At 40.5% G+C, this 16,396-nt stretch overlaps 1 protein-coding gene across 20 annotated transcripts in view; it reads left to right on the top strand.

Annotated features, from left to right (window-relative positions):
* Window positions 1-16,396, top strand: part of mbl (muscleblind) — a 363,403-nt gene that overhangs the window by 137,269 nt on the left and 209,738 nt on the right. The window contains exon 3 of one of the 20 annotated variants that reach the window (XM_067355306.1): window positions 229-6,165. The exons of the other annotated variants lie outside the window; for them this stretch is intronic. Coding sequence (XP_067211407.1) covers window positions 229-240 — 12 coding nt within the window. The 3' untranslated portion in view covers window positions 241-6,165. Of the gene's footprint in view, window positions 1-228; window positions 6,166-16,396 lie in introns of those variants that run through there. 20 annotated transcript variants of the gene reach the window in all.

Raw genomic sequence — 16,396 nt, 5'->3', positions numbered from 1 at the left:
TACTTGAATAGAACGGTTTAAAATTTTAGGGACTGTTGTCCCAATGTGTTAACAATTTAATGCTTTTGCTGTAAAATTTGGCTTCAGTACGTGGTATTTATTTAAGATAATCGATATGTACGTTACGGTCTTAAAAATCTTACTTTTCTGCTAATCCTGCTCGATAAAACTTAATTTAGAAGGTATCCCGTGCAGCGAAATAATGAATGATTTTCTTTTTTGTTTCAGGTAAGTCAATAAAATGATGAAGCGAAAGTAACGATGCGGTGTTCAAATGACGTACAACAGGTCGCAGTGGGGTAACGTTGCAATTAACGGGGAGATCGTAATAGCTGAGTCAAATCGCGATAGTGCTGGATAGTCGACATAAGCAGGTATTAAAAAAACATAGATAAAGCAGAGTCCGTTACAAGGCTGGAGAATCCCGCGTAACGATATGATGCGGGGTGCTCAGAAAGTCGTTAACGACAGTTTAAGCTTGCCATGATATAATGGATCGTATACCTCTTCTATTTATCCGCGTAATACCGACCACCGCTGGTTGGTATATTTCTGTCGCTATAAATAAAGAAAAAAATAAATCAAATTTTTTCCACTTTGGATACACATGGCATCTGGAAACTGTCCGCTATTTTAATTTAATTCGCACGAGATTCTCTCAATTATGATCAGAAAATTATTATTTTGATCCAGAGATAGTAATGAATTAATGAAAATAATGTATTTGACGTAGTAGAAGTAGCAACGTATGTATTGACATCTTATCAAACATTATAGTGTCATACGAGAAATGCATTGCCGACCAGTGATCCATTATGTCTATTGTATACATTATTGTATAAATTTGTTGTTTCAAATCAGATCAGACGAATAATAATAATAATAATAATAATAATAATAATAATAATAATAATAATAATAATAATAATAATAATAGTACATTATTCAGAAATATCGTGGAACAAGAGAATATTTCTAACTACAGTCGATTGTGCCAAGCCATATGTTGAAATGTAACGAGTCTACATGCCACATAAAAGCTACACATTGCTATTGTGAAGAGCTTTGCAGACTAATATGTAATTCAAATAAATTTTACTACTTTAAAATTTAATTATTAAGATATTTAATGTGAATGATAAAATTGCGGCAGACGACGGCATTTTGTGAAATGTTTTGCTAAAAAACAGTTCAAACGCATCGAAGAATTTGCGAGAAAAGTTACAGTCGCGATAAATCTAGGACACCTCGTACACTTGCTACGCACCGCGCGGCGACTGGTATTTTGGTGATTACATTAATCCGAGTTCGAGATATTTATGACATAATATTTTATGGCCGAAAGCCCTGTTGCGCGTGCGGCGCACCAATTTGTGTCTGTGCTTAACGCGCTCCGCTTGGCATTCCATTATCTACATTGATCCTCGCTTTTCGTGTATTTTATATTTTATCGACATCGTCCCTAGGGCGAAATAAATTTCCGCTAGGCACTCGAGCGACATCGATTGTAAATTGTCGACCGTTTGATCGTGATCGAACTTAAACGCACAGATTTTTATAGCTTAGAAAAAAGCTCTTTGTTCGCGTTAAATATCATTCAGATAAGACTGAATATTCCTGCGTTGCAAATGTTCTGGTATGCAATCGTAATGCAACGTAGTATTTTACATTTACATAAAACTGCAAATGCTATATTATAATAAAGCAGTTCACTTTTGAATGGCCATATTTTGTAGAAAAACCGATGCTTTCTCTCTCTCTCTCTCTCTCTCTTTCTCAAAGACGCGCATTTTTATTTACAAGAAATTTAATTCTCCATAATGTATGCAATATATTAGAATATGCAAATAAGTAAAAAAGTTATCTTAATATTCTGTATTGTACTGCAACGACACTAATTATTATGTGAATGATACTTTATGTCGCTGTTGCGTGCCAGTTTTAACAGAGCAAAGATTTTCGTCGTTAAATAAACATTCTAAATAATTTTCCGCTGACCGGAAACACGTTCTGTTCCGTTTTACAAGTGCAGTATACGTACGATTGTTACCTCCATCAAAGTGGTTGCTGCTTTGTTTTATAATTTTTTCCAATTACATACTGCCGTCCGCTTTTGAAGTACGCTCGACTGTTTGCCGGGTTTTAATGACCCAACGTACAAAATTACCTTCGTTATTTGTGCCACATTATTACGGGATAACGCGTTTCTCAACTCATTCGTTAGTTTAAAAATCGAGATAGACGTAAGCTGCGCAGTTTCGTCGTGAATATAATCATACACAATACATGCAATACATCGTAAGAATTGGCTAATATTCGACGATATTATTTTACATGATATTGTTACTCTTGCTTAATTTCAACGAATAAGAATTTACGAATATTTTCTCTCGAATGGAAAGATTTTCTAGCAGATTTTCTAAATCTTACCGAAATCTCGCCTTGGCGATGCATGGTGTTCGTTATCCGGGGAATCGTTAGATCGCATTATTTTTCGTTCACAGCTTCGGCGTGTCGCGAATCGGCCAAAGCAAACAAATAGTTTTCAATAAGAAAGTTTCCGTGTAAGGGGTCCAGGTGCAGAGAACTTTTGTGGCAAGAGTTTAAGACGCTGGAGGAATAAAACTTTTTCTTAGTTTTTAAAACAGTTCCGTGCTTTTCCAACATTTAAAGACTACATAGTTTGGAACTCTTGCCCTTTTTTTCCGCCCCTAGCCAGTCCCTCTGCCTCTACTCTGGGTGCGTTCTGTTACCCTATCTGGGAGTGCAACCGAGTCTTTTACTCGTTTGCTTCGGGGTTATCTCCATCACAACTTGAAGCATTCCACCGCCCGAGATATTCCGAGAAATTAATATTCCACGAAAAATTGCGCGAACGAACGCGGCAGTGATTTTACGGAGCGGAACGGGAGCGAGAAAAAGTTCTCAACGCGCGCGATGCGAGATCAAGATCGAGCGAAACCAAAGTTGTACAAACACACGGCTATTCTTCTTTCCGCGGTAAGAAAACACTTGGCGTTGCAGGAGCTATCGAGATGTTCGAATGCCATCGAGTGGAATGAAATAATGACGAAATTACAGTCGGCGCTTCGTCCATACTTTTCTCAGGATCTTGGCGTTTCCTGATATTCAATCGCGATACTTTGACGACTTGATCATTTCTGAAAATTCTCGAAATACCAGAGGCATGCTTTATATATTTTTCACTTGATTCAATGGAAATTAAATGGATTACACGCGGTTAATGCGAATTCGATGGAAGGTTTCGGCTGAAATAACACAAAGACATTATTGCTATTTATAATCTCGTGAAAAAAGTAATTTTATTGGGCTGAAAGAGAATCATGTACAAAAAGGTTTGCGCGGACTTTATTTGCATTAACGATTTTATTTATCGGCGTGAAATTAATTCTTTGGTTGAATTAACCATATTCCTAGTTCATTATATGACTATTTGAATTATCAAACTGAATACGTTTCGTCGAAAATAAATTTGCGTGATGTGCGCCGCGCAAATTCTTTCTCTTCGCTATATTTTCGAGGTAGTGGAATGCACATTCGTAGTCGGGTAAGGTTAATGCGAGATCGAGTGCTAAGTAAACGTACGGTTATTTGCTCCCTTCCTTCTTCTCTTTTCGCGTTGCGAAGAATATCTCGCGTGTTCTTCAGAACCATCGAGATATTCCAGAGCCATCGGGCGGAATAAAATAATGACAGAATCGCATCGGGCGCTTTTCCGCCACAGTACGTGCGGCCAATACCGAGCATGGCAGTCATAGCGTAAGTTATCCAGTTTGAAAATTCCGCGGGATAGTGCTTTTGCTGGTACCGACATTCCTGGTATGTCTCCTCCTGGTAATTCTCTCTTTGCCACATTGTTGCATCATTCGCTTCCGTTTTACCACATAGACACAGAATTATGTTAGAGAAAAGAAAAGAAGGCGTTAACGCGTTTGTCATTTACAAGTTTTGATGTACGAAATACATTTGTAGAATATTTTCTTTGCTCGTAAGATAACTAGATGCAACAATCAACACGTTGTTAGATTTGATCTGAAATTATTCGCGACTCTCAAAGAAATGTCGACAGGAAAATATCAATTAAAGATTGACTTTGAAAAATATAAGGACACGAAGCATTATTCTCAATTTGACCAAAGAATTATCAAATATCCTTCTCAATTTACGTAGCAACTTATCAAGTAATAAAAATTCTTTCGATCAAACTGCTCAATGGAAGGATGTAATGAATTTAAATATTATAATATTTAAATATATAGATGTAAAAAAATTGCGCGCGTTGAAACTGCACAATTGCAGAATTTTACGCTTTAAGGTAAATCAAGCTTAAACGTAAAGGTACGATTACTCAACGTTATGAATATTTCAGTGAATGTTAACGAATATATGAGTGCGCAGCACTTAACGCATTCGTTGCTTTTGTTCTTACGACGAATTATTAAGAATAATTTATGTCGTTTTTACTAAAAAATTCAAATATCAGCGCAAAGTTCTGCAGTGATATATTGCAGCGTTACTATCTAGCGAATAAACGCGTTGCTATCTAGCGCTGTATCGTGCACACGATGCAGCGCGCGCCATACGTTTGCATACAGAGAGCTGAATAAATAAAATTATGCATCCAGATTTTCGATGCGTTTAGAATTACTGTTACTATTTGTTGATCCACGATTAATTATCGTCCATACGTTATTCGCCTTTATTAAACAATTTTAATATCATCGTAAACACGCGCCGCGATATATCATCGGGTAATACTCTTATCGCGAGCTGCGAAGTAGGGAGAATTGGATAGAAGCGGAACATTTTTCACTTCCGGAATGATATACTGTTCCCGGAAGCAAGGATGGCTTCGTCCTTTTACGCCGGGGCAACGCTGAATCTCTTAAGGATCGCGGAACTCGATTTCCCCCAAAGTCGTAAGTAATAAAAATCGCGTTGGACGACAGATAATATTAACGATGACATTCCGATACATTTTTATTACCGATTATTTCATGTATTGAAGTTATTTCCGCTACATTATGGTTTCTTTTTCTATTATGTCTGCATTAGCAATTACACGCTCCGGTGTGATGCTGGAAAGATTATAATTCTCTTGTAATAATATCGTAATATTTTTCTAATAGACGCGAAATACAGAAACACTTTGGCATTTTGCATCGTTTATAAGACTGGAATAATTTTCCTATAACTTCATCAATACAGCTAAATAAAACAGCATACCATATATGTAGAGCGATAAATGTTTTGCGATTAACAGTTGTGTCGATGTTATCTCTATCGTTAATCGATCTGCTAAATTGATCAATCTAACAATAGTCATACATCAGCAATACTAATTACAAAGACAACGAAGGTTTATTCGTTATTAAACGCGTCCATTATCCCGGTCAACTTGTGTTTCCGCAGGTTCCGTGAGATAAACACTTCTCGAGTTAGTAACAATCAAATACGAAGATACCATCGTATCACACAATTGCGACGTCATGACATGGCAATTGTGGAGCATAAACGAGTTTGCGTCGGGAAATAAATGCATAATAAACACCGTAATGACGCATGTCGCGCGGAAAATATTCTCATCAGAGTGGTAAACGATTTTTCGATACATTTGCCATCACACAGAGAAAATACGCTTGGTAATTTGTTTGTAGAGTATTATTATAAGTTGTATTGTGTATATTGTATTTATTATATTCAGTTTCTCTCTGTGTTGTATGAACGAATTATGGACAATTACAAATAAATACGATACGAGAACTCTATTGTGACGATGAAATAGAATTTGCAAGCAGTTTTCGAAGTGTTAGTAGATTTTTCGCGTTTGTAATAATAAAAGTGAAATTCGGGCTAATAAAAGATTTGTGCGTACAAATGTGGAAAAATCTAAAATTAAAAAATTTCGATGAGATAAAAAGTGGACAAATAAAAAGTTTAATCATTCGTCATAAAATTAAATAAATATTACTAGTTAAACAAAGTGCTCAATTCAGTTTGATCTAATTTTCTAAAATTGCACCGTTAATTAAAAATAATTCAAACAGTCGTTTAGATTTATCATGCTTCGAGCACAATTTCCACATTTTCTGACTCTCTTTCTCTCTCTCTCTCTCTTTCTCTCTCTTTTTCTCTCTCTCTATTTATTGGTTAATAGTTTAAATGAATTTTATCCTTGCAATTTTATTCAAGAACTGGAAATAATTCAAGGTCGAGCGGATTAATGAAATGTAATCGATCGATTGGCATTACCGGCGGGTCGAGTAATTTTCGCAGGAGCGCCGCATCCGTCTATCGATCGGCTCGTCTTCTTTTTACCGTCGGTATTCGGAACGATCGGGACATCCCGTGGCTCTCGGTCGTGTCAACCTTTCGAGGGCACCCCATTGTCCTGCGGCTTTCAGCCTCGGAAATGAAGTAATGGAAACGCGGCTGGATCTCCCTTTCCTGCGCTGCACGACGTACAATTTTACTTCTTCCTTTTTTTCTGGCGCTCTCTCTCCCCCCTTCTATTCCGAGGCGACTCGCTTCCACTAGTTTTCCTTCATTCGTTCTTTCTATCCGCTTGTCACCAACCGCATCCCGGTTTGTCGCAATCGTATTAGATTCGCAGTTTCGTCAACGAGCTGCGTTTATAGCATGCAGCGGGAAGAGCTTACGCGAACCCGTATTTCCAAATTGTTCGAATTGTATATGTTTTCATACTTTTAGAATTTATATGTGCAACATACATATCAGAGAAAATAAATTTTAATAAAAACTTGGATTATCGAAAATAGAAATTGATTTGTCAAAGAAGAAGAGAAAATGAGGTAAATGTTAAAAGCGGTAGAAATGTGGCTTTTAAATGTCAAGCTGTTTGTTAAAATATTGTTCAGAAAAGGTTTTTGCCATTTGGATATTTCATACTTGTTCAATAATATAGAAGACAAAAATAAAGACTATAAAAAAATTTTTAAATGCGCAAAAACTTGTGAAAAAAATAACAAGAAGATGTAGATATAAGTGTAAGAAAATGTTTTAATATCTTTTGAAAAAATCTTAAAGAAACAGTCAACTTTAAGGGATCAACGATAGCTATGCTTCTCTTACTCTTTTATTCTTCTGTCGCTGTGGTTCGCTTGTTTTCTGTAGCACGCGTCATCGGACGCGACTGTAACAACCGTATTAGCACCGCCTTTCCTTCGTTCGTTCTCTTCGACATAAACTTATATCGCCAGCGTACTCGAATCCTCATTCGCTTGACGCCCCGCGCTCTATTCCCTTCCGGTTCATCCGGCACCGGGGCTCTCCTTCGGCATCGGCTTAGAAATACAATAAAGTTGTTCCTCGCGACTACTCGATCTCAGGCCCCGTGTGTGACCGAGGTAAAAGGCTTTCGGAGATTTCGAGTGGTAATTTATTTCCGACCGTGCGCGAGGGTTTTCTGGAGTGTGTGGCGAAAGTCACGACAAAGGAAAACTATCTCCTCGAGTCTCGTCAATGTGTCGTCCTCGGTTCTCGACTTCTTTCTTCTTTCTCCCCAATCTTGACGTTCTTGCTCTTTCTGTCTTTCATCGTTTCTTTCACTTCTTTGCTCTCTTCCGCTTGGGTTCTTTCGGAGTTTTCTCAGGGACGTTTGTGTCGTCTGTTTCACGACTTTGTCGCTGCAAATTAGGATGAAAAATCAGTCGTTGGTGAGATCCATTAAAATTCTCACCTGGAATCGTAATTTTTCGAGCAGCAAGGATCACGAAGTAATTTTTATTCTTCAGTTAATTTAAAATGTTCTTCATCTGTTAATTACTACCGTTAATTCGGGTATTACGATTGTCGTTAAATCCAAATTACATTAACGGCGCGATATTACAAGAGGAACTGGAAAGAATTCATTCACAATTGAGAAGCTGTTTAACATTTATTTTAAATAATTTACGCAGCTTGAATTTTAAGAAGAATTTAAATAACTAAAAAAGTTTGCTTCTTAATCAAGTTAGCGTAGGTTAGATTAGGTTAAGTTGTGCTTCACACCAACAAAAGTATATATGTAAGTTTATAGCAAATGTAGCGTTGCCAATATATAGATAAGGAAGAAACATTTTGCAATAATCGAATATGCGTGTACATCTTATTGACTTACATGCATCGTTTTCGATTTCCGTTTGCAAATGACGCTAATTTAATGTCGCCGATGAAATAATATAAATGCCGACGACATATGCAGCAGGATCACTCCATTGTCGGGCTCATTAATTATTATTATATAGGACGTATGTCGACGGTGAGGCGAACGATTTATTGGTACAATGAACTAATTACTTTCTAGCATACAATAGTAATTGTAACGCGCATTCCCGGTATATTAAGCGCCGTGCTCGCTCCATTGTACGTACTATAATGGATATTACGTCATACGGGAAGTATCTCTGCTTCGTTCACAGAACTGCTAGCGAACGCTCTTTTCGCGGAGACGCGCTCAGATGATTTCTCTCACTCTCCGTCTCGGAGGGAATCCATTTTTAAGCCCTGTTTTTTTTCTCCGGCGATGCGAAAGCCTTTTAAATCCCGCGTGCTCGTTCGACCGTTCTTTTAATCCCGTTCCTTCCGCACACAGATATTTTCAGTGCTTTACGCGAGGAAATCGAGGGTTCTAAAGTCTCAGCAATTGCGTACAACGCGCGGATAATATCGCACGTTAATGACACCGCTTTTCAACATTGTAATACTATATTATTTAATACAGATTTCACGTCATATTAATAACGCTGTTAAGTCACGATGCCATTTGTCGCATTACGCCGCGGTTAATGAGCCGTGTTACGCATTTTCCAACCTTTCTCCGCCGTATCTCTTAAACCAACGGCCATGTCGCTCGTGGCGTAAAAATCTGCTGGGAGTCATAAAAGCGAGATCCGCCAAGACAAGGCTAATTTTCCACGTAGCTGCGAACGAGACATTACGCAAGCGTCCGTGACGATACAACGGATATATATTCGCTCGGATGTGCCTTCGAAAGGAAGTCTTAACGGCGGCCGGACAGCTCTACGATCCTCTCTTCTATGTCTTAGATCTTGTCAGTTTTTCCCGTCCCGACTTCCGTCGTGTATTCCACCCCCCGACATGGTCATAAAAGGTCGTACACACACGAATACGAGTGCCAGAATTGACTCCGTAACGAGCGCTGTAATAACAAACGAGCTAGGACGTAAGTCAAACGAATGGCTCTTTTACGAGTTTCGAGGAGATAGCGTCGTAAGGAGGGAAAAACGGAGAGGACAAGCGCGAGAAGGAGGCGTCGAGGGGGGGGGGGGAAGAGTCGGTATCACAGGCGAGCCATTGTGACCCGAATATACGAGGGTTGAACTATTAAAAAGATATTTCGTGTGAATTTTTCGCGCATTAGGAAACCAGGAGACTCGATAAGATACTCCCCGGTTGTCACCTTGCTGTAGGATTGTATCGTATAGTGAGCGCTGGTGATTAGATTTGTTGAATTCGGGGAGAAAAATTTATTTCAGAAAGATATTAAAAGTTATAATACCGAAGCAATTGTATATATAATTGACAATCTTTAATATATAATATCAATATTAACTGAAAATAATAAAAACTGAATTTATCAATCCGAAAATATCTCCGAAACGTATTATCTGTGCTACGTGTGCCGCAGCTACGAATCGAAGAATTTCACTTCTTATTCTTGGCAAGCGACGAGCAGAAATACCCGCGTCCAGCGAGAATTCACAGACAAGCGGGGACAATAGCGAGGCGCAATGGCCCACAGCGGTTCGCAATATGACACTGCGTGCTCGGCATCAAAAAGAAAACGCGGATCCTTTTTTGATATCCGCTTATTTTCCGACCGCGTCGTTTTGTCACGCGAGCTTTTCAGATTTTTAATTAAAAATGCGGAGAGCGGCAGGAGGGTTACGCGGAGGAAGGCTGGAGCGGGATAAGCTTTGCGTGTGTGCATAAACTCTTGTGTGTATATAAACTCCTGCTGCCTGCCGCGCCGATATACACTTTGGCTCGCATGTTATTACGGGACCGCCGCGCGCGGTTTTATGCGGCACGTGTATACGCGCGCGAATTAGGACTGTTTTGCGTTGGGCGCCGCCGAATTCGCGATAAGCCGCGCGATAACGGCCAAGTTACGGTAATCTAATCGTAACCGCCGTATCTTCCGCCGCGGATTTAGGCGCGCACACTGGCCATTACGTCGCCGTTGAATTTTTATGCCTGCGATTTTACGCTGTTCGGGGTTGAATATCGTTTCGGACGAACGAAAATATGTGGCTGAAACGAGACTGCAGCATAACCGAACGGGTATACACGGATGATACAGCACCGTGAACACGCGAGAGCGTGCTCGCTTTCAACGTCACGCGTTATCCTGTTTGCGTTTGCAAAGCGCGCGTGGTACGTGGTATATTGCATAATATTGCAGGGAGCACTTTGAGTTTCTCGCTAAAACGACGGACGATGAGGTCGAATCTGACTTTATTAAAAAATCACTAAATTCCTTCTTATTAGTTGTCCTAAAGATCCAGTTTTTCTCCATCTTGTATCGCATACCTGTAAGAAAATGTCTGACGTGAATTCTGAAATCGTGAGCTACAAATTAAACATAATATTCTGAAAAAATAAGGTAGAACTTCTTTCGTATTTCATAATAACAATTCGAGTTTACATTTAATTCTTCGGTGATGTGCAGTTTTGCATTCAAAATCTGTCTGATAACAGTGATGACGGACATATTTACCTACGCAACTTTTTTGACTGTTAAACACGGATAGACATGTAAAGTACGGAGTAGAATTGCCATGTGTCTGGCTATGTGTCTCGGGAGGGAAGAGAAGGGAGTACGAATGCGCGCAAAGTGGTACGAATGCGAAAGGCGGGGTCACGTAAGGGCATTATTAAAAACGTGCCAGTAGACTGGTAGTTTTTTTCAGGGGCAATATGCGGTTGCTTGCGTCGCCAGCGACGAGGCGGCTTCTTCGTCCTTCCGACGCACGCAGTCAGCCTTTTTGGCGATGGCGTTCAAGTTTCACGGGCGTAAAGCTCTTTCTCTTCGTTCGCTTTTCGCTTTCCCGCAGCTCCCTCGGCTTCCTTTCCCAGGTCACGGCGAACCTATTTCTCTTGCAGCTATTCGAAATTTAAGTCGTTAAAATTACATTAGAGAAAAAAACGCAGCCCCTTAGCCCCGTATGTAACGCCGTTCGGTAATTTAGGGCGGAGGTCTAAGAGCGGGATCTGCAGCCCCGATCACGAATTACCGAAAGCCCCGGAGAATAATGAATGTTATTCCTCGTTCTCTCCCTCCTCTCCTCTTTCGCGACCGCGGGAAAGGGGTAAGGAGGTGGGGGCGGGCCATCTCGGAAGAGCGCTTTCCACTTGGAAGCGCGTTCCTTCGCGCGCGCAGCAGTAGCCTCCTTCTTCTCCTTTTCTGTCTAATTCAACCCCTCGACCATCACCAATCCCCAATCTCCTGCCGCCACTCGGTTATTACTGGTTGGTCTCCTGGGAAGACGTTATTATCCGTGCGGCTCCTTCCCGATGAGTTTCTCCCGCAGGCTGATTGACGGCGCGAAAAACTTTGACGAAGAACGCGCCACGCGTATCGACTTTTCCCGACACGATCGCGTTATCTAATTATTTGCTCGAAATTATCCGCCGTTGTTTTTCTTCTTCGATGAAATAATCTTCTCGCTTGTTTGAAACAAGAAATGCAAAATACGCTACTTGTTTTCTATCGCTGATAATAAAATAAAACAAATACTAAATGTTACTTCTTATTTATCTCTCTTATGCAAGTCTCGAGAGAATCAAGAATGATGCGTGGCAAAATCGTGCTCGATTTCACTATATTTTCCAAAAATGGCCATGCTAGGCTGGCCGTTTGGAAAAAATGACGCGCACCTGCAACCATTCGTTGCGATAAATATGGGACAGGCGCGGCGCACGCGGGCGCAGCTCCGCAACTGACATTTGTTATCGAATGACAAGCTTCTCCCCGTCGACACATTTATCTTTCGTGTAGCATCGTGGTATGGAGTTCATTTGCCCGTACGTACCGAATATGTACTATTACCGTGAACAAATTAACTGGCTCCGCGCCGTCCACGCTTCTGCCCAACGATTGGCGCGCGTGGGAAAGAGACGCCTGGTCGCGGCCGGTTTTTCCGCATTTGCGCGCGTTGATCGACGCGGGTATCAATTCTAAATCGGAACGAACGGATCATGTGTGCATGCGTGTATGTGTGTGCGTCCGGTGAGTGGACGCTAACTGATTACGTCAAAATGTTCTCTCCGAATATTTTTCCGAGACTCGCCGTATCGTGAACTTATCACAAGATTAATTTTTTTGTGCGTTAATTTTTTCACATGTTTTCATATTACGCGAATTTACTACCTATAGCATCTGCAAGTTCGTTAACATTAACGAGCTAAAAAAATTGAACAGATTAAAATTAAGCAATTTATTCCTCTAGATATGTTTTTGAATTTATGAGGAAAATGTGAAAAAAGTATGGATATTTTTTATATATAAAAGCTTTCAAAAAATTTTAAAACTTTAAAAGTACAAAGATATGTTATAAGAATTTTTATCACATGTCTCGAAAACTCACGTTGTCAAATGTTAATTTTCCGTTAAACTTTAGTTTTGCCAGAAACAGATTGACGAATCTCTACTTGAACTTTCTGCGATACAGAATCATAAAAGCAAAATGCAAAATCGATTTGTGGTATAAAGCATAACTATGTGAGTTTACGAACAATGCCATATTTCCTCACATATTCGGTAGTTAATGGTCCGCTGACGCAATATACGGTGAACGTATTCGCTTGTCACCGTGTCCCAATTTTCGTTCTTCTCTCTTGTCAATCGATCGATAGAGCTATATAAAACAAATGATAGATCGGGACGAGCAAGCAAAAAATCGTATGAACGGCTCATCGGCCGTCCTTCTTGCTGTGTGGCGACCGTTCGCTAGGTAACGAACTATTCTCTGCTCGGCGCGACACAATTTTTAGCCAGCCTTACGCGTTTGCCGGACACCCGGTATCGAATTAAATCTCTCCTCGGTATTTTTCTTCGCAACTTCGTAACAGGGTGAGCATTAATAGATCGTGCTCCACGTGGGCGCGCTTTGTCTCGCCGCCGCGCCGCCGGCGGCTATCGATCCCGAGATCGATGTAACGAAACGAGACGCGGAGCGGGGGCGAACAAAGGGCCGATGAGAGCGGCACGAGCAAACAAAATTACGCGGATGGCTCGTCCCCGAAGCTTCCTCGTCGCGCGCGCGAGTGCAGTTACTGCACCCGTCCATTCCGGAGTAACGAACTGATCGCAAATCGAAATGCGCGCGTCTCCGACAATTTCTACCTTCTCGCACACGAATTAACTCCAGCTACTGGAGTTCGCAATTCTTCGCGAAAGTGCATGTCGCGAAATGTGAAGCATGGACGAAACGTATCTGTTTACGTTATCGGCAAGTTGCTTGATAAGTGCAAATTTGATCAATATCTAAACGAAGAAGCAAGAAATAGTCATCACTGATTAATGTACAATTAGTACTAATTACTTTTTAAAGATTGAAAAAATTATTTGTATATTCTAATGTACAGGATATGATCCTTCGAAGATAATTTTGTGTGTTAGCGCGGACTAAGCACGTATTATTTCAGTATACAATTATTTTAATTAGGCATTAATATTCTTACAAGTGCTTCAAGATTGGAAGTTTACTAATGTATAATTCTTAGCTTAGCATGTGTGTGACTTTGTGTAACTTTCTCATCTCGAGCAAGTAAAGGTTTAACTTTGCGAGATGAATGTTAGTCTTGGCGTTTGTGCAGCTCATTCGCTGCTGCAACGATCGCATATTAATCTTTTCGCACGTGCGTTTTTTTGCTTCGGACAAACGATTGCACGATGTATAATGCTTGTGAAAAAGCATAATCTCTCTCTCTCTCTCTTCATAGAGCGACGAGCGTGCATCGAATTTGAATCGCGTGGGGCGAGAGTGTGGGGGAGAGAGAATGACGGCGGTGGAATATCAACAGATGGTGTTTTAATCGCGACACCCTTTACTGTTGAAAGAGCGGGTTAGAGGGAAGCGAGCGGCAGGGAGAAAGAGAAATAGTCGGAGGGATATCCGAGCGGAAGCATCGGAGGACGAAGGACGAAAAGGAGAATGAGTAGCACAGGGCAGAGGCACCGACGGCTGGACGGCCGGATAGTAAATGATTGTCGATTAAAGTATCCCCTCCGGTCAGGACCACGGCAGGTCCAACGGCTCGATTGACAAATGGTTCGCGAAATCTGCATTTGCTGCGAAGTATTCGCTTGCCAATTTTGCTCAAGAATCGTACTCGGCCATTTGTTCGCTGCTCGTTCCACCCCGTAAATTCCATGCAAGAAATAAAAAGAGAAAACAAGTAAAAAAGAAATATAAATAGATGCGCGCGCCGCTGTTCAGTTTGTCTATATAAATTGTGATATTTATCGAGTTCGTAAACGAGAATTCATCGATAGGCGCGCTTTCAGCAGATGGATAAAAAAAGTGTCGAGAGTACATCGAGCTCGCGCACAGCCTTTTCGCATCCGATATCGATTCAATAAGCTGCTAATTAACGTAATAAAAAGTGTGGGTGAGTTCTTGATCTATTCAATATCCTCAATGATATTTTATCTTTTTGGCAGATATTAAAAGATTGTGCTGAGAGTTATTTAGCATGTAGCAAAGTTACAAGTATTTAAAAAAAAAATTGCACAAAAGTTTTTTTAATAATAAAAAGACTTATCTTTTTTTAATGGTTAAACCATATATTTATCTTATTGATGGTAAATAAAATAAAACTAGCCATTTATCTTCTCTATAATTGATCGTAATTTAAGAAAGATTGTAGCGTAGATTTTGTGATCGTTGAAGTCGCGAAATGACTAGCAGGTATTTATAGATCGTAAGCGAAAGCAGATCACAGCGATAAGTGTTTGATCGAATGAAACAAGTATTTTCAGCACGATACGCCTCGGCAGCCAAATATTCGCGGCACGTTTTGGATCGTCCGAAGTATCTGAACCGTCCGAGCGCGAGTTGAACTCGAGCGGCGTCTTCGTGCGTGCAGCGATTGCGTTTGATCGTGTACAATTGACAAGGAATTAAGAGAGCAAAGTCGAAGTCGAAGGTCGGGACCCTTCACTTTGAGACTTGATTGTTCGACGAGAGAGTATACGTCGCACTAGCAAACGTCACTTTGGGTTGCTCTCTGGTAAATGATTCGCCTTTTTTGTCTACTCCACGACCATCATTGTGGTATTATCTTGAATCTTTTTCGATTTGTCATACGTTAAGAGACAGAAAGTATATGACGTTTAACTTTCCGAATGGAATAACCGACATTGCGAGCAAATAAAAATGGAATTGGATAATATCAGAGTAACAAAATCAATCATTTGAGATGTTGTATCACGGCATCGAAATATTAGTATGTAAATTCAGAGATATTCATGGTTGAAATAAGCCATCCGAAGTTGTAATACGTTTTTTTCTTTTTCTCAACAACTGCAATGTATTAGAAGAACAATAATCGAAAAAAATGCGTTATGCATTTAAAGAATTTTTGGGATATTGTGTATTTAAAAAATTTATCACGTATCGATTGAAGATAAAATGGAAAAATTTTCGCGCTATGCGGTAAAAAGTTAAGTTTCTAGCGAAACAATTAAACTGCGCGAACACGACCGATTTCATTAAGCGACGACCGTTGTAAGACGGAAATGAAGGTTCTTTTTTTCCAGGGCGATATAAAACGGGACTTTTCACCGTTGAATTATCCCCGTGCTCCTGAAAAATTAACTTAAAATCTTACCGTCGTGCGCCAAGGGCGGCACCTCGGCGGAGCAAATGAGAACGGTGCAACGTTACAATGGCGATTCAAGCGAAAAGGCCGGGGGGTCAATTTACATTTAATCTACAAACATTCTTTTTACACTCCTTGTCTCGTTACTTTCTATTAAGGTGGAAACTGCTGGGTACTGGTATAATACGCTTATTCCGCCGTATATATGCGGCGATCGATACCGTAGCGTGATAGCGACGATCCATATCGTTGCGCAATAGTATCTCGATTGCTCTTCGGGGAAAAAAGGAAGGAGAAAAAATCCGGCAAAATCGGAAAGAGGTGCGGCGGCGTCTGCAGTTTGTTCGTACTTATCTCGTGAAATTCCGCGATGGATTTCTCCGGGTAATATGCGGTGCTCGTGCACGCCAATGGCTTGGGCCACGGGACGGGCCGATAGTCTCGGAGAGATCGGGCAGGCGAGCATGGCTACACAGATTTCCAATCACGAGTATTAAAGCTCACTCCGCCTATTTCTCCGCCTCGT

The sequence above is a fragment of the Linepithema humile genome, chromosome 5 (genome assembly GCF_040581485.1).
Source record: "Linepithema humile isolate Giens D197 chromosome 5, Lhum_UNIL_v1.0, whole genome shotgun sequence".
NCBI classification, from domain to species: domain Eukaryota; kingdom Metazoa; phylum Arthropoda; class Insecta; order Hymenoptera; family Formicidae; genus Linepithema; species Linepithema humile.
Note: the sequence above shows the minus strand (reverse complement) of the source record. Positions and strands in the feature narration are given on the sequence as shown.